This window comes from Fringilla coelebs (genome assembly GCF_963513975.1).
Source record: "Fringilla coelebs genome assembly, chromosome: 9".
NCBI classification, from domain to species: domain Eukaryota; kingdom Metazoa; phylum Chordata; class Aves; order Passeriformes; family Fringillidae; genus Fringilla; species Fringilla coelebs.
The window spans coordinates 5,600,426-5,624,713 of NC_140067.1; the positions used below are offsets into that span (position 1 = coordinate 5,600,426).

General features: G+C 40.3%; 1 protein-coding gene across 1 annotated transcript; it reads right to left on the reverse strand.

Moving 5' to 3' along the window:
• Positions 1–5,246: 5,246 nt before the first annotated feature.
• On the reverse strand, positions 5,247–23,981 carry SCP2 (sterol carrier protein 2). The gene is made up of 16 exons (XM_084211339.1): positions 23,860–23,981; positions 21,726–21,780; positions 21,110–21,181; positions 20,500–20,631; positions 19,701–19,765; positions 18,557–18,683; positions 17,819–17,882; positions 17,453–17,539; positions 16,675–16,825; positions 15,788–15,935; positions 14,105–14,212; positions 12,185–12,338; positions 9,659–9,752; positions 8,933–9,062; positions 7,428–7,507; positions 5,247–6,187 (listed from the first exon to the last, which is right to left on the reverse strand). The coding sequence occupies exons 1-16, from the start codon at positions 23,899–23,901 to the stop codon at positions 6,092–6,094; spliced, it is 1,605 nt and encodes a 534-aa protein (XP_084067465.1). The 5' UTR covers positions 23,902–23,981; the 3' UTR covers positions 5,247–6,091.
• Between the last annotated feature and the right edge of the window lie 307 nt (positions 23,982–24,288).

The window sequence follows — 24,288 nt, forward strand, 5'->3', positions numbered from 1 at the left end:
GGTAATGCACCCTCACACTGTGCTACAAACTATTTGTACAGGCTTTTTTTTCCTCCAAGTTTTTACTTCTTCCACATCTTACTCTCCTACATCAACACACCCCAGACTCACAATCTCCCTTCTCCAGTCCCAGTGCTGCATTTCCATCATCCACACAAATTCTCAGGAAAACCAGAGCTGGAGTCAAATCTAAAACTGTTCTGACACACCACTAAGCCAAAGGCTATGTCCTGCCATGGTACATGGACTCAGCAGTCACTGGTTTTGTTCACTGCATCTTTCTGGACCTTTCAGAGCAAAAAAATTCCACTGCAACACTCACAGCACTGCTCACAGTTGAGGGAGACATTTCCAGTCAAACTTGAGTCTTCATGCTCTTGCATGTTCCCCGCTGCCAGGCCTGAGTGGTGGCTGCAGCCTGTGTGAAGAAACATTTCCAGGTTTAAAAACTGAACCTGAAGACTCAGTTTAAATTTTGGTATGATTATTTCTTCAGACTACACAGATGGCAGAGAACCGGGTCCTTGGGCAAACAGCTGCTGGGGCAGCTGTGACAGTGTGTGCCACAACAGTGCTTTGCCATGGGCCTGGCACAGAGCACCCTGTGCAGGACACAACCTCCTGCACTGCCCAGCAGTAAAAAGCCCCTGTGCTGGTCAAGGACAGGCTTGGCAACCTTGAGCTCTGAGATTTCAAAGAAACTCTTGCAGACTTTAGCATTGTCCAGAGCCAAGCTGCACTATGCAGTATATTCCATGTGAGACCTGCTCAGCTCTGCCAGTATTGTCACTGTCCTAAACAGGCTAAATTTAGTTGTGATGTGATAAACTCAAATAACAGACACAGCAATCAGCAACATGGCACAGAACAAAAGATATAAGCAGATCTACTGAAGCCTGAGCTCCAAGAACAGTGGTTCTCCAGGAATCAGCTCATTTGTGATCTGCCTGGAGTGAGCCACCAGGAATTCTGGAGGTTTTAGTTGTATCTTAAAAGGTAACAAAATGTTCTTTACTCTCACCTTTATTTATTTGATTAAGACTCTACAGAAATACTGGCATTCCTGAAGTTTTCTCTGCTATGTGCTGGTATTGTGCCTTTAGATGAAAGGACAGAAAAAAAATCATTAAAATTCTTCTAAGTAACTTGCAGTCATTTTGCTTCAAAAAATGAATAATCAAAACACAAGTAATAAAAGGGGGCTTTGTCTCCAAAGCAGGAAGTATTTTTCAAACCTAAGAATTCACAACATGGCCTAACCACGAGCCTATTGGCATCTGTTTTGATCCAAATGAACTCTGAGATGTCTGTTCTCCCAGAGGACACATACAGTTAAAAAAAAAAAAAATCTGTGACAGCTTTGAGTCTACCTGAAATATGGGATACAGACACAGCATATTTTGAACTTGTTTTATATTATCCATGTTCCTTTTAGCCTCCTGCAGCATTATTAGGATGTTTCTGTTCCTGTATCACAGCATATAGCTAACATTTCCCAGAAAACCCACTCAGGGCCATACAAAGCCATCTGCTTTCAAGTTAGCAACAAATTCTTCTTAGAGATACAGCGTACAGAACAGCTCACACTGTCACTCCAACAAATTACGCTGCTGTTTATTTAAGTAATAAAAGCATTTGTTCCAAACAGTTGGGGCTTTTTCCAGCATTTGTTCTCCACATGTGGTTTGCTTCCTCAAGTGTTGATTTTTCATAGTTAAGAGACTTTTCCCTGCCTTTTATCCACCAGGCTAATTGCATTCTTACCCTTTTCTGCCTAACGAGAGCTGACAGGCAGTGCTCTCGGTGCTCTGCAGAGCAGGAAGCCATGGATTTCCTGTTCCAAGGAGGTAAGAGTTGAATCTGACCTCAGATGAATTGGACATATGGGAAATGGACAAAACCTCGTGACTATCTGCAGTTTTTTCTATCCTAAGAGGGAAGATGTAGTCAAGGCCCTTTATCCCATCCTCCTGCATCCTGAGATGATCTCTTGCCCAAAAATCCAGCTCTCTGACCCAGCTGCCACAAACTGTGCTCAGCTGTTCACAGCCTCCTGACTGCTGCTTTCCAGAGGGATCCCACACTGTATGGATGTGCTGTACACAGGCAGAGCCTCCACAATGTCACCTGCCAGACTGTGTCACACACATACATTTTCAAAAGTAAGTGTATTCTTCTGCACTGAACCTATTTCTTAGTAGGCAAAGCAGCAGGGCTGAAAAGACAAAACTCAAGTAAGTTTAAAAATAAAATCTGTGCTCCAAAACCAAAGCATTCACTCGAATTTTTGCACGCCAGATCTGCTGTGTCAGGTATCAACTCTGCTCAGTGGCTCCAACTCTGACAAATCATGTCATGTTTTCCTTGCTTTTTTCATTATAGTGAAAATTCCAATAAGCAAGAATTACATGCATTTTGCAAAAGAAAATAAGGGTAAGATATACCTTCCAACCTGACAACACCTCTGGCTGTCACATTTATTATAGCTGGGAAAAATACCCAAACCAAGAGCTGGCAAGGGGTGCTCACCAGAGCCCATGAAGGAAGAACAACCCTCCCAAGCATCTTAATGTCTAAAGGTGAGATTGCCCCTCATGTGACCTGAGAGTCTGAGAACACCAAACCCTCTGCCTAAAAGATTCCAATTATTTTTTTTCCTTTACACAAGGCCTTTGAAACCAAAATTAAAGCACTGCTGTGTTGTGACTGGCCACCTTTTGGTACCTCTAGCTTCCTTTCTAATTCTTTCCCCAAGGAATCCAGTTAACATAACACAATTGCAGTAACATAAACTTCATTAAAAAGGCTGATTTAAAGCTACAGGGGATTTTAGCTGGAGAAGAAGAACTTAATACTGCTTGGTCAACAGAGCATTAGGGAGTGAGAAAGAAAACCTTTGTAGCAAGATTTCTAAAATGGTACAGACTTAGGTAATGCTTTGAGTTATGCAAAAAATGAGTAACAGAACTTCATGTCAAAAGCTGCTTTGCACCACAGAGCTTTTCCTCATGAAAGTAAATTACTTCTATGCACTTTAACATTTATTTATTCAAAGTTGTCATATTCGAAGACTGCAGAATGTTCATGGAGGATTTGGGATTTCTAGAAAAAGACACCTTTCCCCTCACTCCCAAAAAATTGGGGGAACTATTATATAAAAAATTACTCTCAGCAAGTTATAACACAAAGAAGGTGCTGAAGGTGAAGAAGCAATACAGGACAGATGTCAAAAGAAGACATTAGCAGGTAAATGGGGTGAATAAACGACTTTGTCCTTTACTCCATCTCCTTAAATCCTGCAGGAGAAACACCAGCCTGACCAGTCCTCTCAGCTGCAGGCTGTGCTAACCTTTGCACTACTCCCTCTACCTACTGCTGATGGGAATGGAAGGTTTAATCTGGGATTTTTCTGTTTCAATGACATCACAGCTGCAGATGCTCAAGCTTGAAAGCCCCAGGCCTGTGCAAACCCAGATTTCTCTGAGGGAGAAATCAGGGCTTTAGCCTTGGACATTATTCCTCTTGGTAGCAAACAAACTTCAAAGTTATTTTGTTACCTTTTTTCCCCTTCATAGTTCTGTGCAACTTTCCCCCCTTAAAGAACTTAATCTCATTCTGCAGCTGAGCAATCTTACTTGAACTATTATTGGGATGAACTACTATTATCTATGTTATCTTTTTTACAGTTCAAAACTAATTTGGCCAACAGTGGCCAAAAGTATGTTGTGTGTGTGCTCAAAATTCTTGAAAAAGGCATATTCTTAGCTTGCATAACAGACATCTCCTCAAGAGTTCTTCTGGTAGTATCAGTAATTCAAGAGGAGGAACAAATTGTTTTCTGGACAGAATTACTGCTGCAATCCTGTAAGTCCCCTTTGTTTTAACCCACAAGCCAAATGGCAAGAACTTAGGAAAAAGCAGTGAGTACAATAGCAAGTGTTATTTTACAGGGAGTTAAACACTGCTTTCATTTGAGAGCTATGACTCCTATCTATTTCAATCCTTTAGATAAGTCAATAAACAATGCACAGGAGGAAACTGTTCATATGACCAGATTGTACTTTTAAAAGTTTACAGTGGAGCAATGCCATATTTGTCCTAATTAACAGAAAACTAATGCCTTGGAAAAGATGATGAACAGCGGGGTCACAAATGTTGATTCATCCTGATATTAAAACCCAGGCCTGACCACTGAGTTCCTGGGTAGTAAAAGACAGCTGAAATTCAATACAAATTAACTGATGCATATAGAAAAATAATTTAAAATATTTTCGTTTCCCAGTGCAGAAATAAGCACTGAGTTAGTATGAAAGGAATGAGCCCCCAGTTTTAAGAGATCTAAGAAAACACCACCTCAAAACAAGGACTGGTCAGAAAAGCAACTGGGGAAAGAAAAATATAGGCAGAAATGCTCTTGTATCTTGAAAACTTTTTAACAGGACAATTGGAATGCTGCATACAGGAAGGATACCTGGATGGACAGAAGGTTACAAGGGTCTCTCCATGTGACACAGTTAAACAGAATGATCTCTCTGTAAGCTGTGAAACCTGAAGGTGACAAGACAAGAATATAAACACCAGGAATGCTCTGAAGCTGTTCACCGTTCTTCCAGTAAAACACAAAGCCCCTCAAAAAAGCCCCCCAAAATTAAGAGGTATAAAACTGCAATGTATAGGATAGAAAAGGAGTGAGATCAGCTCTATATGATGTGTAGGTACAGAAACTCATGATCCATGCTAGAAAAGCTGTCCAAGGATTCCAAAAGGGACTGGACAAATTAATGAAAGACAATCCTGACATATTCACTTCTGGCTCAAATTGGTGAGCTGAGAAAAAAAAAAAAAGGACAATCAGTGGCAGTTAGGAAAGTACTCTGAGAAAACAGATGATTGATCATCTTCCTCTTCCTTCCAATGTACCAACAGGGAGAAAATCCAGGGGGCCAGAAGCATTTTTAGTCTGATGCAATAGAGCCATTCTAACTGCTCAGCAATCTGTCACCATTCCCAATAAGAGGCAGAATGATTGGCTTGAATTTGCTCTTTTTTATTATTACTTTAGTTAAGCCAGGGAAGTGAAAGTTTCGGTGTAAGTTCCTCAGCCACAGCCCAAGTATGGGAGGATGTGAGATGTGTCTAATGGACTGAGATTAAATTTATGGATGATGTACTGAAATGCTTGAGGAGGCAAAAGTGGATGCCTGCAGGTATCCTTTGTGACAACCTGAATAAAATACTCAGTTCAGTACATTAACATGAAATCCACGTTTATAAATATGAGAAAGAGACACACAAAAGAACAGGAAAAGTATATTTAATTTTCTATTAAACTTCCAACCAGAATACATTTTCCCAAAACAGAACTTAAAGCTTTTACATAACTGACAAGAATTTCATCATGATCAAAAACCAGATTTTACCAGGAGAAAACAGGTAACATGTTGGTTATCTTCCCTCTCTGCTCTCCTGGCAAATCTAATCTGTTTTCAAGGTGAAGTATTATCAAATCCTGTGAACCTCAAAGCAGCATTCTAGTTCCTGCTTACTTCTGGATATTTTGTTTATTTTTTAATTCCAAAGTAGTAATAAGAAAAGTATTTTATAGCAAATCCCTAAAACCTATTCTAAAAAAATGTTAGAGATCCCCTTTACAAGATCATTTTAATGTAAGCAGCAGCAAATTGGAGAGAATGGAAGTCTGAAAGCATTTGTGTGATCTGCTATTACAGCGTTTAAAAATTGCAACTCATTTCATTGATATGCCAAACTATTTATAACTTTCCACTCTTCCCAATTAACCTCAACAACAGTAAGCAGCTTAATTCAGCTCTAATTTTTACAAAATTGTCCATATTGATTAGAACAAAAGCTGTCACAAAGCCCCACCATGTACCCTTTGTAAGTGTTAGTGCCTCAAGCTCTGCCATAGAGAAACTGATGGAAATTGTTAAGAGATTTAAGGTCTCTAACCACAGAATTTAGGTGAGAGAGATCCAATCAAACCCAGCCTGTGCCAAATTATTGATAATGTCTAGTTTAATTCTACTTTTTTGTCAAGAATATCAAGTACTGACTATTTACTCTACTGAGCTCAAAGTTTAGCTTTGCCTGGCTGAAGCTGTAGATTCTGAAGTTTCATTGCCATGCCCATATTCCCAGAAATCTTCAGTTTGCCTTGAAAGAATGCCTGAAAAGAAAGAAAAATTCTGTGAAATGCAATACAACATATCATCTCAAATGCACCCCTCCAGACAGTTATGGGTTATTATGGATTAGCAGTTTGGTATTTCCAACAGTTCTAGCACCTCACATCCAGCAATAAATGTATTGTCTGACTGCAGGACAACAAGCTGAGGAAGTTGTATTCTTATTATATTTTTGATATTTAAAGAGAATAAACTTGCTTATTTCTTAGACTATCACAGCCATGGGTCTGCACCTGGAGCAGGCAGAACAGCCCATGGTTGGGTGGTGACTGCTCATAGCAGACAAGCTCATTAATTCAACTGCAAACTATAAAGCCACAGTGACAGTAGGTGCCACAACTGATTTCTTAGCTCAGTCCTCCTCAGCCTTAACTGGCTTTGTTCCTGATCAATTCAATTTTACAAATGTCTCTTTGTAAAGCAGACATGCAAAAAATTTGGATTTTTTTTCCTCCAGACATTGTAAGGAGATAAACTACATGCCCCAAAATATCCAAACTGTAGATATAAAGCTGGAGTTGCTTCTGAGTTTTCTACATGTATATTACAACATTTCCACAATATGTTTTATCTAAAAACTTCTCCTGGACACGTTTCATTTTGCAAAATTTACCCCATGATTACCAAACCAAAATCTTGAAACAGTTATCCAGAGCATTTCAAATCTGGAAGCACAGAACAGCAACTTAAAATTAACTTAAACATCTGGCTTACTTGTACACTATGACTGCTTTTGGTGCACAGAGGAATGAAAAAAAGAAATTAAACCAACCAACCAAACAAAAACCCCCCAAACTCACCACCCAACAAAAAAAAAATGACAGGTATTCAGTGCATGCTCACCTCAATTTCTACTTTCCACATCAAGATGACTCCTTACACTAATGTCAGCTATGGGGGTAAAGCCCTCCAAAGAGGGCCACATTCCTTCTATCTCATGGCATTTTGCAAAAACTAGATGCCCCTCTTCTCTGCAAACCAAGCACTATTATATCTCCTTCTGGGATATCACACAGGACACATCCCTGCAGGATATCTGACATACATCCCTATCCTTCTTGATGAATCTCACTTTGGCTGATTTGTTCAGAGCACACCAAGAATTGTCATTTTTCATATCAGCCATGGCAGTTTTGGATGAAAACATTCAAATGATTTCAACTTAAACACATTCAAAACAACCAACCAGTTCCCTGATCAGGTCATCTTCGCTGTACTTACTGTCTGAGGGTTCATTTTGCCAGTCATGAGTGCCAGCAGATCAGTGTCAGCCATTGTGATTGTACAATCTGCTTTCTTATCTGCAAGACAGGAGAAGAATGAAGATTCAAACTCAGAATTGAAACACTTATAGGAGCTACAACTGTGTGGAGCATCCCTTCAGACCACAGGTCAGCAAATGATACCTGAAGTATGTACAAGCAAGAGCCATTAAAACAATACCTGCAAGAGGCCACCCAAAGCCAAGAGGCAGCTGGGCCACCTTGTAGCACAGACCATCCCAACAGTGAAGAAAGATGGGCCTTCCTGAAAAGCTAATAAATAATAATCTACCTGTGTCCAGACAGAATGTTCACTGCAAGCACTGATAATCATTTTTCAGCTTTATCAAGCTTATATTTACTAGTATGAAGATCAGCTTGGAATAGATGAGTTTTCCCCTGTGACACTCTCTTAAGATACTCATTACTGACATTTCAGGCATTTCCTGCCCTCTTCTTCCATGGGAACAACATGTGCACTCTGAAAGCACTCATTTGAATTAATTCAAGTACAGAAGTTTCTAGGATCTTCTTACTAAAGTAAGCTGGAAAATTATTTTAATAAACCCTGACGTAAATACTGATGCATAAACCAAAGGGCTAAAACCTTCACAAATCTTTTCCTACACTCATCTTATTATTAGATTGAAATCTTTGATAAATTGTTACCCACACAACAGAAGACTGTGGTCTTCTTCTTGTAATAACACAGCAATGAATTTCTGAATCAAATCCCCATCATGTTTTTAATTAAGTTTGTGATGCAGGTTCATGGATATATCAGATTTTGAGGACTGGCTCTTGCCTTTGTTTTGTTTTTTTATTTTCCATTTTCATTACTAGGGTGTGTGACTTCAGATTTGTGACAAGACATTTTCATGGCAAGGGTACAAATCTTGTGTTCTCAATATTTTAATGGGGCTCCCCAACACCACCCAGTCTGTTTCTTATTTCAAAATGGAACTTGAAGTTTATGTCAGCTGGTACAGCACTGAAACCAATCAAGTTTTGTTGCTTAACTACCTGCAGAGGAGAAGTAACTTGACAAGGCAGACCAGTTTACTGCTTACCAGTGTCTCCAACAAAGCAACTGAAGAAACAGCTAAAAATTACATTTTTGGCCCAAATTTTAAGAGGTGAGAGTAACAAAATCCCTGAGGTTTGATTTTCACCTTTTTTTTTTCCATTCTGATTCCTGTGAAATTATATGACAGATCTGCATGTAGCCTCTAAGAAAATATAAGAAAATACACTATTATCTCTAGACAGATTCAGAGCAGAAGCTGTTTAGTTCTTGGTCTGAAACACCACAGATTAGGAGTGTCAGCAATAAGAAAGTTTAAAATTAAGGTAGCTCTATATAATTTTTGCTCAAGGTCACTGCAGCCTGAGCGGAACAGAATATGAGTGTGTATTCATTGGTTTTATGTGTGTTCTGCAATGACATAATAAAAGAGCACTGACCTGAATTAACTGCCACAGAACCTTTACCATTTTTCACATCTACTATCCAAGTTGCTTCTTTCCCACCAGGACCATCTTTTACTTTGAAGGCAAAGATTCCACCAATTTTCTTAACAAATTGCTCTCCTTCCTGTAATGACCACGGAATGAGAAAGTAATTTACTTCAACATAATTTTCAGTTAGTCTTTAACAAAAGTAATTTAAAAACCTTCACCATTTCTACTAATATAAAAATATCTTTTCCTCCCACTATGCATCATTTAAGCAACCATCAAAAAAATCTAAACAAACAAAAACCCTTAAACTGTGACTATCTATATTGAAATCTATTAAACTAAGAAGAATAGTCCTAATAGCCTTGTCCTGACATACATTTGACAAAATGCAATTTCTTCTTCTAATCAAACTTAAAAAGCAAGCACCTAACACCAAACACAAAGTTTCTTTGGTTAGTTAGCAAGCTCCTCACCTACAATATAAACTTGCTTCCACTGAAATATCCTAATGCAGGTTGGAACTATCTGGAAAAAAAGTAACTTAAAATCATGGCACAGTGTAAAAGGTTTCTTTTACAAAGAATTGTAAAAATTACAAAATCCAAATCTATAGTATTTGTTTCAGTGAGCAGTCCTGAAGAAGTGGTGGATGCCAATACATTCCCGACAGGTTTCACACACATTCTGTTATCAATTAAAATCCTGTTGTAGGTAAAAGTAATCAGATACCTCTTGGAGCTTCTTTTCAATCTCTTTGAAGACCAGGTCTGCTTTAAATCCATCAACAGCTGCACTGAGAGGCACAGCTGCAATACGGCCATTGCTGAAACAAAAACCCCATTAATTTAAACACTTTCAATCACATTTTCAACATCTTCAAATGATCACCAATAGGCCTAACACCAGCAAGAAACATTTCATCAGTATAAAGCAACTCTGCTATCAAAGTGAAGCTTGCTCTCTTGATAGCCTGAACTACAATCACTCCAGATATCTGCGTGTTCTGTGTGTATGAACTGAAGATTAATTTTACAGTGGAAGTAAATTATTAATCTTATTCCTGATACTCTGGAGAAATCACCCTGCATGGCCTGATAGCAACATGGAACCCAATTCTTGATTCCTGCAAGGACACACAGAGCCAAAGTACAGAGAAATGTCCAACAAAATGGCAATTTAAGCAGCGGGAGGAACAGCTTCACTGCTATTACCATCTCTTGGCAGAAGAGCCCAGAACTGTGGTCAGGGTTGATATGGCTAAAGTGATAGAATTGCTCAGGAAATGTTGCTGGAACTTATTGGGTTGGTATGACACTGCCCTGCAGATGTGTGACAGGGTAGCCAAAGTGGGCACTGTCTCATCTGAAGGAGACACATCCATTTTGCTAAGAAACCAAGGCTGGACTAACAGAGTGGAAACTGTAAAGTTGAGAAAAAGCCACCAAACAAAAAGCAGAACTGTTTCAAAAACTAATGCAAAACTGATCAAGTCCTGCTGCCTTGATGCATGTTCTTACCAGCTATTACTAAAGCCATAGGCTTGATCTGGAACCAGTGACTAACTGTACTGTAGGAAACTGGTGTGAAGGCTCTCCACAAACATGGAGTTTCACCACCTTTCCCTTAATTACACAATGCACATCATCACTCAGTTACATAAGGGGTGTCTGAGCACATCAGCCACACTGTTCCATTCCAAAGTCTGACACACATTGGTGCAACTCCCTGTGTCAGGGATCTCCCACACAGAGCCTTTGGGAGAACTAAGGGGATTTAAGCTTCTCTAGGATAAGATGAAATGAGTGTTGCTAAGATTTCTCTGGGTTGAGTTGTACTAAAGAAAGTATTTTAAAAATCCTGAACACCAGAGAAGGTGAAATGACCTATAGTAAATCAGACTTAAGTCTTGACAGGAGAAATATTATCTGTACATGAAAAGCTGTCCCTGAAAGGAAGGATTACTTCTAGCAGCACCTCAAGGCTGATGATATAAAAAGAGCATCATTTTCCATAAAGTGACAATATTTTTAAAAATGAAGCTCAAAGCAATAGGAAAAAGTGTACTCCCTGTAACAGTCTTTTCCCTTAAGATGTAAAACTGTACCAACCACTGAAAAGTTATGTGAGCATGTTTGAAAAGAATCCATGAGAAGACATATTTTTCCTCACATGGTACAACCTCTTATGGATTAAAAGAGATGGAATTATCACTTGTGACACTACAAAAAATCACTGCTGCAGTCCTTCAAAATTCAGTGCCTTCTCTCATCACCTCTTCCACAAGTTATATTGTCACCTCCCAGGAACTGCACAGGTTTAGCTGAAACAGATGTTAGGAATATGAGCTGGGAGGGAGGGGTGTGTTTCTTTCTGAAAGGCCAGTGTATGATAAATTCTGCTGTTCACAGGTTTTCAAAGAAAACAAAGCACTGGGATCGAGCTTTAAAAGTCATAATACCCATAATAAGCAAGTCAACCTTTCTAAGGAAAGCTGAAAGTGAAAATGTAAAGGGAACTGTATTGTAAGTCTCCCCTGAAATACCAGAATACAAATTTTAAGTGTTTTCTCTCAATTCCTGTCCATTCGAGCACTGAGCTACAGCAGAGGGCAGACACCTTCATATCAGTGTTCTCCCACTCTGAAATAGGCTGCAATTGCAAGTGCCAATTCTGCAGCCAGTAACACCCCAGAACTCTACGGAATTACAGTATCACATGAAACAGGGCTGAAAGCAATCCTTCACAGAGTAACAATTTTACACCAGTAACAATTTTAGCAGTGAAAGCAGTAGTTTCTCTGTTCCCATGAATCTGTTGCTGGTTTTGGCAGATATCTAGTTTCAATTAATTAATTTTAATGCGGCCTGTTTTATTCTTGGAATGGTTTTTATTTGGTGGCTTTTTCCCTCCGAACATCACTCTTCCTCACATTAGCTATTTCTACAAGCCAGTCTGAGCTTTTCAGTAACTCTCAGTGCTCAATGTGACACGAGAGTGTGTGAATTTTAACTTCAGTACAGACAGGAACACAGGAGTGTTTATTTTACAGGGCAATGTCCCCCTTGAGCAGCGGCAATAACTCAAACACAACGAAGTTTCGGGGGCGCAGGAAGCAGGACAGCCAGGCTGGGCCAGCGGCGCTCTGTCCCTGCGCTCTGCGTAGCCCCAGTTGAGCGCTCCGGAAGGCCTGGCGGCGGCAGCCCGCGGTTCTCCCCGTGCCGGGCGAGCCCCCGGCGTGTGTCAGCCCCGGCTCACCTGCTGTCCCGGGGGAAGCCCATCCTGAAGAGCGTCACCACCACGGCGCCGCCGAGCCCCAGGTTGTGCTGCAGCGCGACCTTCGCCCCCGGCACCTGCCGCCGCCCCGCCAGCCCGCGCAGCTGCCAGCAGAGCTCCGCGCACTGCGCCAGCCCTGAAACATCGAGCGCAGAGCGAGCTCAGCCAGCGGCCTGCCCCGCCGCACAGGGGCTCGGGAGCGGGATCTGGGAAACTCCCAGCGATCCGAGCTGCCCCGAGGGAACTGGATGTCCCCGGGAAACCCAAAGGAAGGGGAACCCCTTTGCACGGCGACCCTGACGCTCTGTGATTATGTTCACCCTCGGTCTCCCCCGCTATGGCACCAGCTCTCTCTGCAGCCCGGGCCCGGCCCCGCCGCACGCACAGAATCACGGAGTTCATTCGGTTGGAAAAGAGCCCTGCCTATGACCAAGCACCGCGGCACTGAGTGCCATGGCCAGTCCTTCCTTCAACACTCCATCACTTCCCAGGGCAGCTCATTGCAGCGTTTAACCATCCTTTCTTTGTCAAAATTCCTCTGGATGTCCAGCCTAAACCTCCCCAGTACAGCTTGAGGCTGTATCCTTTCATCCTCTGGTCACAACCCTTCTTCCAGGGAGCTGGAGAGAGTGAGAAGGTCCTCTCTGAGCCTCCTTTTCTCCAGGCTGAGCCCCCAGCTGCCTCAGGAATTCCTCACAGGATTTGTGCTTGTCTCTGCACATTCCTCACACTTTTCTCCTTTTCCCCCATCCCTTCTTCTCCCTTCCCCTGGACAACTGCACAGGTCTTTGGACAAGGCAGACAAGCAATCTGCATTTCATGCACAGAATTGTACATCTTGCTAACTGACACATTATGAAGGAGTTAAGAACTTATAAAATTCCAGTCATAGATGAGAATGAACAGGTTTCATTCACATTCTCTCAGCCTCAAGGAGAGGGTGTGTACTGTGCTGCAGCCTGCCCTGCAATGGCTTGGATATTTCAGAGGATTTACACGACCCTTGCTTAGCATGTAACTGGCCCCAAGACTGCTTCCAAGGGAAATGAAGCTGGCAGGCTAAGACTTGTCATTTTCTGCATTTTACTGACTCTTCCTCCATCCCATGGCACTGGAGAGGCAAGAATGCCACTAAGTGCCTCTGCTTCTATCACTGTGTAACTGACAAAAAATAACATAAAACCTGGCAATGCAATACTCTCACCCTGTTACACACATCCACAGTCTCATTTATCTGGAATCCTTTTCCTCCAAAGTTTCCTAACCCTTTCCCTGGCCCCCACACTTAACTGCATATTGTATCTCACTGTTACAACTGTTTAGATTAAGATTTGGTGTTTCACAAGGTTTCATCTTCTCCAGTTTTCTGATAACTTCTCATTTCCAGACAAGGAGGGTGCATTATCTTCACAAATCCAACACATTTTGTCCAAGAGTCAACTCATTTAGGAACAAGAACAGCAGTTTAAAGAAAGAAAAAAACCCAAACAAACAAAAAAAAGGGGAAATCTTTGTTGCTGGGAAATGGTGACCAAGTGAGCTTCTGTGGTAAACATCAGATAAATATTTTGACATTGAAGACTTAACAAAATAGCCTTCTAGTAGAGCTGACAATGGTACAGGCTATTCAGAGACAAGAAAAAATCCTCCAAACCAGAATTTTAAAGGATGACATCATATTAGAACAGTTCTTCAAATACTATTCAGAAGTTGTACTATTGAGCAATTATTTAGGAAGGTTAGGCTGTGTTACCCTGCTCCAACACTTGGATTATTTGAAAAGAAGACTTGAGGGAAGAAGCTTTGAGGCCCTCACGTTTCAAGCACAGGTGGGAAGCACCTGCCTGCTCAAGAGCTGTATCTCTTATCTAATGGGTGTGACTAAATGAAGGTTTTGCATACCTGTGGCACCAAGAGGATGTCCTTTGGAAATCAAGCCACCACTGGGATTAATAACCCATTTTCCTCCATAAGTATTGTCTCCTCTGTCGATCAGGTCACATGCTCTTCCTATAAAACAGTATTCATGTAAGAAAAATGTTCTTTTTTTATTTGTAAGTGATTTTTCAGTTCTGCTGTAATGTACCAGAGATGCTGCATATCAGTCAAACCCTAGGAAATGTTACAGCTCATCTTTCACAAAGAGCAAAAATTGGCCAAACTACATTAACGAGACTTGCTTATACCATTGGAGAAAGCATGACATGGAAGAGAAGCATTTGTACAAAAGCTGTTTTTAATTTGCAGTTGAATTGTTCTGTTGGTGTATACAGCATGATGATATAATCAGTATAAAGAAGCTATCTATATTTTGTTTATGAAACTGAAGTGCTAATTACATTTTTTGTAAGTTGTAATTTGTGACCCCCAGGACTTGGAAGGTGAACACCAAGTTGAACACAAACCCTCACCACAAAGGCCAACTAATGGGAGCATTAAGACATTAAAATAGTGAATAAAACCACTCAGAAGACTAATATTCAGAATTGTTTAGCTTTCCAGACTACAGACAATTCTCCCTTTGAACCAGGCTCTTACTAATTAATTCTTGCACCAGCTTCTCCACCCCACATTATTAACAGTGAAGTGTAAAAAAGATCTGTCATGGTTCCATAGTGCCATTAAATGAGAATACCAGGTTAGATTTGCCCATCTAAATCCACAGTGGCTTATGCCATTTCTTTAATCTTTATGCCTAATTAGTCTATCATGCCAAGATAAGTTTCATATACTATTAAGGCCAGACTGACAAAGGGTTGTGAGAACAGCACTATTAAATAACCATGCACAAGGCTAATTAGTCAAATAGACAAGTACCACCAGGATTATTCTGCATCAATTAAAGGAATGAACCTAAAGAGCTTAATGTACCTGTTTAAATATGTCAAACATTTATCATTTTTGCTGCAGATACCATAAAAACACAGCAAAAGTGACAGTAGAATGCAGATATTCAAAGGCAAAGGCATGTCTTCCTGGAGTTCCATAAATGTCTGTTTCAGTAAGAAAGCTCAGACATAAGATACCACCTAGTGCCAGAATATGGTATTTCCTCACAATTAGTTAAAAACAAATTAGAGGAAGATTATATCAGATGATAATCTGTGCAAAACAAGAATATGTTTACGATTTAAATACATCATGAACTGAAATAGCAGTTCAATGCATTATTTATTTGAAATCATAAAATACACTCTTCAGCAGAAAATTTTAATGATTTTACTTACATACACAGAGCTAAACTCCACTGCCATTGAATCTGTTGTAAATCCAGCAAATTCACTGATCTAAACTAATCTGAGCATTGTTACACAGTTGACTTTAGATGCACGTTGACAATTTGCCAATAACTCTGAGACAAAGATGTTTCAAAGATCAGTGACTTGCTGAGGCCCCCCACAGGCAATTCTTGTCCTATATTTGTCTTCCTAAAAGGAAATACATAGATGGAGGGAAATCTTCGGGTAAGATTATGATAGAATGCACCTCCAAAAAAGGGGCCTTTGAGATCACAGGAGTTCTTGATTTGGGTATCCTTGGTGCTTTTCATTTTGATAAAACAATTATCTCCATTGCTGCTATTACCTTCTGGACACAGTCCCAGAGCTTCATAGGTGATGAACTCATTAACTGAGAAGCAGTCATGAAGTTCAATCACATCAACATCTGTAGGTTTCAGCCCTGCTTTTTCAAAACATTTTTGTGCAGCATTTTTAGTCATGTCATAGCCAACCTGAAAAAAGGAGAAATTCCATGTTAAAATATCATTACGGAAGTATAGCTCACGGTTTAATTTTTACACTTAACTGTGCTTCTGTAGATCCTGTCAGTGAAAGAAGGAGATGGTATTCTGATTTTTTTTAATGCATCATATGTCAGAGTTTGATATTCATGCAATAAAAATTGTCTAGAAAGAAATAACATTCTAAGGTTTATTGCTGGCATGCAAAACCTTTCTGGGGAATATCCTCTATTTCCTTAACCTTGATCACAACCCAAATTGTTCTTTTGCACGACTCAGACCAACAGCCTTGAAACAAATCCTCAAATTGTCTTGTTACTTTTTTCTATTATCCACCTGATTATTTTAAATTTCATTACTATTATAAAGAGAAAAATGAAAGGAATTTTCTTTTGCTGTTAAAGTTGTTTAAAAAATAGCCTGTAAATAATTTGTTTAAAACTAGGTTTCTGATAGCCTGTTTATAAGTTACTTATTGTCATTCCATAATTATACTCCTTGCTTATTCCACACCTGTCCATATGAAATCAATTTTACATGCACCACAAAGCATAATATGTTTGCTCACTGACATGAAAATGTTTATAGCATCACTACTTGCAGGTACCTAAAAAAAAAAACCAAAAGCAAACAAAACCACCCCCACAAAACACCAACCCAAAACTATAAACAAAAAAGCTCAGAAAAACCACCCCAATGAGTACCAGGGAATACAGAATTTTAAACCTACCATCTTCATACAACTGTTTCCTTCAAATGTGCTTGGATAATCAGTAGCCATCACCTGTGCTACAATTTCCACAGCTTTTGGCTGCAATTTATGCCTTTTCACAAACTCCTCATTAGCCAAAATTGCAGCTGCAGCACCATTTGATGTTGGACTGATTGAAAGAGAAATAATGATGTTATCGTTCTAAATCAGTAATGTCAATCTTCATTAGATTGTTGATCTTCCATAGATTTATCTTTTAATACAAACAAACAAAAAAACCCCAAAAAACAAAACCCCTCTTTCTTTGGCTGATACCACTGAAACTATAAATTCCATCAGTGCTTATTGGACACTTTCAGTAATATTTATACCAGACATTTGAAAATCATTACATCAAAATAGAAATGTGTTATTAAGGTTTTTCAACTTAGGAAAAATCAAAGCTTCTACTTGGCTATAAACATATATAAACATATATACACCCTCCAAGAGTGCTTAGGAAAGGCTGAAGAAAAGAATTAACACTTAACAGCAATGGATACACATTAGTAAATGAACAGAATTACATTAGAACCCCAAAGTAAAAAACTTATTTCAGCTCACTGTATTACACTGAGAGCAGGTATCTAATGTTTGGTCATGACAGATTTTCCACATTTGTTTTTTTTATAAAAAGTTTTACTTAAAGCAATCTGTAAGTTATAATTGACACACAAACAGATTTATTTAAATAGATGTCCTACCATATTTGTCTTAACATCAAGATCTATTTCACAATGCAAAGTCCTCTCCTTACCAACACTGTAAGACAGTCAAGTAATCAAAAATTTTGCGAGAATGCAGAACTTCATCTAACGTGTACTCCTTTTGGAACTGGGAATACCTAAGGAAAGCACACAGCAGATGCCATCTCAGATTGAGCAGGAGACATACTAATATCACACTATTAGGCAGCTATAGAACTCTCTTTACAAAGTATAAGGTACTGGATAGAGAATTAGTTTTTCATATATTTCTAGAATAATTTATTTATTTTCTCATTCCATAATAAAGAACATATGCTGAAAATATTCTGAATGTATTCTAAAAATACTACTTTATTGTGCATGAATTTTTTCAACAACCAGGAACATTGACTATAGAGGCAGAGTACGTGACTCACGGGTTGTTGGTTGAATGGCTGTGGTTCTTCCACGCAATTTTCGCAAAGTATTCTGGATTTGTCCCTGAAAAGGGGAAAAAAACCTGTGTGTTTAAATACTTTGTTTGCTCAAACCGTGCTGACATAACAGTTTAAATATTGTGTCATAAGAATCTGACCTTTACAAGCATCTTTACAAGAGACACAATGTTATGAAGACTTTCCTTAGAACTCAGCTGAGGCTTCAAAATTAGATAAAGACTACTAAACATGGCTGAGTTTTAGCTGAAAGAGCAACCCACTTGCATATTTAACACTCACATAAAAACACAGAAAACAAGTGCATTTTATTTGATATATTATTCTACTACTGAAACTTAAATGATCATTTTCCTATCAGTGCAAAACAGCTGCAATGAAATTGCAGAGTCTAAGTCTATATCTTTTTTTTTTCATATAATAGCCTAAAAGTGCAAATAAAAGATGCACAACAGGCCAGGCTGTTACCTTGGAGCCAATTCCCTTGTCTGATTAGGGGGTAGCAAACAGCAGTGGCAGCAGCCTTGTACTAGGTATTAAATCAAATCAAATACACAACAGCTTTTGCCAAACAGTTCAGCCCCATGCCCATCTGCCTATCCTAAGGGATAAAATGTAGGGAGCTATGACCTTAATGCTACCATTTCTTAAAACAAAATCCTATTATTTTTAAATCACTTCATAAAGAGAAGACAATGAAAAAAATGTATTTCAACAGACCATATTTCTCCATATGTTCTTTGCCAGCGCTTGCAAACATCTGAGGTGCCACTGGAGCACTTGCTAGACCATATTTATTTATCATAATTTCCAAATGTTTGTCCATAGGATTAGTTCTGTCTGCAAACTGAAAACAGTAATACAAAGTAAATAATAATTTCCTTTTCTTTTCAACATCACCACAAAACTGTCACAGATTTCAAGCAAATGATAGGTTTTTCTAATATTTTAACAAGTCCCTGGGAAGTATGCTGCACTTCAGTGACATGATCAGAAGTATTTATAATTTCCCAGCTGTAAAAAAAAAAGTAAATAAGCAGAAAATGCTTGACTTTAAAACCACTGCACTGACTCATGACAAGAATCACTGCAACAGGATTTGTATCACAGTCACTATTTTCAGCCGGGGACTTTAGATATTTTTCACCTCACTTAAAATCCTGCCATTTACATAGTTTCAAGTTATAAAATTAATACTCTAGTAGTATTTTCAATGAAGCTTAGATGAAATATTGCAAAGCATGTTAAAAGATAACTCTTTCTCATTTTTATCACTTGCTAAATTTAACGTTTTTCACCCAAACCTCTTGAATATATTATTGAATTTGGCAGTTCTGCAGTTAAATGACATATGGGCTAATACTGCTTGCCTTAAGGCAAAATACAAACAAACCCACACACACTTCTCCAGTAAAAACAAATAAGAGTCAAGGAGCCCTTAGTTTTTGGGAGAGTGTGCTAACAGGTCAATCAAGTAAGCATCAGAGCAGAAGAGCCAGAATCTTTCTTTGATTTGCTGTGTTGTTTGAGAAAGACACTTCTCGAAGCTTCAGCATTTTATCTGGTATTTTACTTTTCCCCCAGTAACCCAGCCTTTAACAAAATCTTGGCAAAATACAACAGACATGACACATGAATTTTGCATGGAATGTTTTAGAATTGATTTTTTTATAGTATGTCATAGCTGCCATGAGAATCACAGAACTCACTAAAAGTTTATTTAGATCAAACTAATGGTTTCTTTTGTCATCACCTACAGGAACACAGTAAAACAAGTGGTGTTACTGACAATACATCTCAGAGTATGATGAAGAAGTGCATCTCATGTACAAACACAAACATATCAAGTGTTTCGGACACTTACACCTGAAGCAAGAGATCCTTTTGCCATCCTCTCAAAGCCGAGTGCCAGAACACAGTCTGCCAAACCTTAAAATAAAATGTGTGGCTATTTAAAGCACAATGTGATTAAAAATGACACTAGGTACTAACAACTTTTCCATTACAAGATATGTACACAAACACCTGCCAGCTGCTCTTCCTTCCACCTTCATTTTTGAAAGAGTCACATTAAGATGGACAAGATATTGATATCTAAGAATGAAAGATCACTACAGGATTGGGGTTTATTTTTAATTGTCTCACAGTAACTCTCATAGACAACCAAGCATTCACGTTTCAGTTACAATTACTAAACAATCATACACAGTGTTACTATGGTTGTCATTACAGAAACATCAGCATCAGTGCAAGCAAGTATCAAAGTCCACAAACGAACTGCAAAAATAGGAGGAAATACTAATCTGATGGTTCAAAGCATGGGCTGTCAGACTGCTCTCCCCCCTCCCTTCCAAAAACATGTTAGTTAAACACTTCTATGCTAAACATACAGTAGTTAAATGCCTGTATAAACTTCAAGCTACAAGAAAAAAACCTAAGCTTTTGAACAGATTCTCCTTTTCACTCTGGAGAATCTAGTGCCTGCAGTACTATGATGCCACTTCTTCTGCACTCCTCCAAACAATTACTGCAGAAACACAACTGCAAAAACACAACTGGCAGAACTGACTAGGTTCATACAGCTCATGACACAGGAAAAGACATGTAGATCCTCATACCCCATCCTACTGCATCTCTGAGGTGCACAGAACAAACCAACCCACCTCCTTCTACAAGCTGTCTGGCCATGAACAAAGCAGTGGCTCCAGTAGCACAGTTGTTGTTAACATTGATGATGGGAATGCCAGTCAGACCCAGACCATGGTAGATTGCCCTCTGCCCAGAGGTTGAGTCACCTTCAAATAGAAACACAACATTAAAATACAGTACAAACTCACTAAAGTTTTGCTTTTGTTGCCATGCTACCAATTAAACTGTAATCCTGAACTTCTGAGCTGTCACCTTGAGTATGGCACTCAGGTATCCATAGTAAAGAACCTCAGAAACAAGATGAAACTCCTCAGATTTTAAAACCAGAAGTTTGTTCTGTTTCTGTTTCACAGTCTGTGAATCAAAGGGACATAACTGGACTGGACAGAAGGGTCTTAGAGGTGTGGCTTGGGAGCTGCTCTAGGTACCACAGCAGACTGACCCTACTTCAGTTGCCACAACACAGTAGCTAATAGAGAACCAGAAGGAAAGTAAATGGAAAAATCTCTCTGGAACAGAAATATATTTCCCCTTAATAGAAAGCTTATTGATGCCATTCCTCATTTATCCACACAGAAGTCTGCAATTGTCACAGAAGTCACATCCCAATCAAACAATACTCACCATAAACATAACCCACACATGCCTGCTTCACTGCTGAATAAGGAATCCCAGCATCAGCTAAAGCTGCCTGACCTAAAAAAAAGTTTAAAATTGAAGGTAAAATAATAAAAAAAAAATAATCAGCTCTCACAACCACAACAAGCAAACATAGAGCAGTATGTATGAGTCCTGCATTCACAAATGAGAGTTGTAGAAATTCCTTATTATATGGTGCAAATATGGTCTTAAGGACAATTTCATTCTAATAAGGACAATTTCACAGTATTTTGAGCTCTGAACAAGCTTCTTTATCAGAAAATTTCATTCAATCAATTCTGTGCTCATGCACCAAGGTTGTTCACCCCAATGAGAGTAGGTTTTGAATAATACAGGTAAGTATTCAATTATTTAAGTGCACAATCCAATTTTAAGCTATCCTGCTGACTTCAGCCTGGAAGGGCTGACCTGGACAGGTCAGCTATGGATTTGCTGAAAGTGGTCTGAGTTTTAAATCTGTTTTTCAGATGTATCTATTCATTAAACAGTAGCTTTTCCCTCATATGTGTAATAAAAATATTGGCTGTAAGACATAAAATAAGCATCAGCAATCAAACAAAATGCTTTATTATTAAATTACCTGCTTCCTTAGCCATGTCAGGATAATCAGCACTCCTCTCAGAAGGCTTTGAAAACTGGCAAGAGAAAAGGAAGGAAACCAAGCTGAGAATAAATCACAGTGAGATTTAACTCATATTTTGCTCAAATTGGTACATATAAAAGCTTTATATTTAATTTAGAAATAAGTTTTAAATAATGCAAAAAAACATCATTTCATTGTCCCAAAAGTGCATGTACAAAATTTTTACAATTCCCAAGTGCTGCTGCCAGACCCTGTAATGGCTAAAAGAAGAAAATAGTACAACTTTATGGGAGCTGAGAGCCATTTCTGGTCACTGTTAAAGAAGATCCATGACTATGGAGATGGACAATAATCCTGTCCAAAGCCTGTGGGTGGGACAGAGAATAACTGTAATCTTCACCAATTCATCATAATATTCATTGAAGCTTTGATAAATACTTCCGTTACACTTTTTTTTCCCCTTTTTTTTTCTTATAATCCTATTTGTAACAAGAACATGTTTGTTCTTTGTAGAGAATTTATCAAACCTTACTCCTCACCATTGGAGTAGAGGTGTCATTTCTATTTTCTTCGCAGTGTGACTCATTAGAGACCACCACAAGTACATGTGGGTTACATTTTTACATAACTAACAAAAAGTGTCACTGCTAAAAAAAATCCTCATGCTAACTACTTATAATCCTACAGATTCTTTTATGTCTCCTGTGAGCATATGAAAGTTAACTTGCTGCCTCCTTCTGCTTATGTCCCTGACTCCAGTCAGTCATATCACTTGGCTGTACTTTCTGCAGTGCCTCCTTTCATTAATTTATACAGAGAATCTACATAGCAAAGGTCATGAGAAAAAACAGTTGGTGAGTTGGTCATTGTAGAAGTCTGTATTGATACTGCTTGGGCTAACCAGTGAGGAGAAGAGGATCCTGACAATTCCTCAAGTCATGCTCAAGTGGTAACTGAGATGAGCCACTTTTGAAAATGCAGAGCACTGGGGAACTGATAGTTACACACACAGGAAACGTGGACTGTTGTTGTGAGAAGATATAACAAATTTTAGCAGTCATTACATCATTAATGTTAATCAAATACAAGGAATACAGTCCTAAAAGATTTCACTGTAAAATACTTAAGATGCAATATGATGTCTGACAGGTTTTACTTGTCTCTTCCATGAGGACATCACAAGTGAGCTCAATAACTTCTGTTACTACATTCTGTGATCTAGTCCAGTCAAACATCAACAGAATTGCCTTTACCCTTTCAATTCCTCCCCTATCACATCACATGCTGCAGAGATACCCATGCAGCAACAAGACAAAAAGTTATTATTTAAAAGGTGGCCAGAAGGAGGAGTTTCTGATTACTCTGGCAAATATCAAAATCGTCTTAAGCTTCATCTATCAAGACAAAAATGGTTCTTTTACTGTTCCTCTTTGAAAATCATAAAATCATTTAGGACTTAAAGATCAAGCCCAACTGTTCCCCCAGCACTGCCAAACCCAGGCTGCCTGTTCCTGGGTTTGACAACCCTTTCGGCGAAGGAATTTTACTTAATCCTAATTCTAACTTTAATCATGCCTTGTGGAAACTTGAGGCCAATTTATCCCTTGTTATCTGGGAGAAGAGCCCCACGCCCTCCTGGCTACCACCTGCTCCCGGGGAGCTGCGGAGGAGCTGAGCGGGGCGAACCGTGCGCTCACAACCCCAGGGCCAGGAACAGAAACGCCTCAGGACAGACCCTGCAGGGCCCTGCCCTCCCTGAGCCCCTGTCCCGGGACGGGCCCTGGGCCAGCGGCTGTGGGGACACAGGGACACCGTGCCCGCCGCAGGGCTGCTCTATCGACCGGCTCTGTGGAGCACCACGTTCACCTTGGCCGGGGTCCGGCCTCCCCCACACCCCGAGCGAGGGTGAACTTTGCGCGGAGCCGCGGCCGCCGGGCCGGCACCGGACTCTGCCAGCGCGCTCCCGAGGTGCCACCGCGTCCCGTGAGGGGCTTCAGCCGCGCCGGGGAGGGCGCGGGCGGCTCCCGCAGCACCTCCCCCTCAGCGGACAGCCGGGGGGCGCCGCCGAGGCCGGCCTGGCGCGGGCCGTGTCCCCCCGCGCACACACGGGTGCTGGAGAGGGCGGCGGTACCTTGGTCATGCCGACGCCCACCACGAACACCCGGCGCTGCATGATGGCGATGGCAGCAAGACAAGCGCTCCTCTCCCCGCTGCTGTCGCCGCGTCCCGCGGGCCCTCAGCGGTACCGGGGCGGGGCCAGCGGGCGGGGGCGGAGCGAGCGCCCGGGGGCCGGACCCCATGACCCGCCCCTTAAAGGCGCAGCGCCCCCATTGCGGCGCGGGCCGGGTGTCCTTGCCCAAGGCGCAGCCATGACCAGTCTTACAAACATCCCTGCTTATCCCCCTGAATTCCCCCATCCCGGCGATTAGCAGACGTTTTCCCAAAGCGGACGTGCAATGAAGTTCGCTGCTTCTCCAGAGAGGGGCAGCGAAGATGGTGAAGGGTCTGGAGTACAAGTCCTGTGAGGAGCAGCTGAGGGAGCTGGGGGCACTCAGCCTGG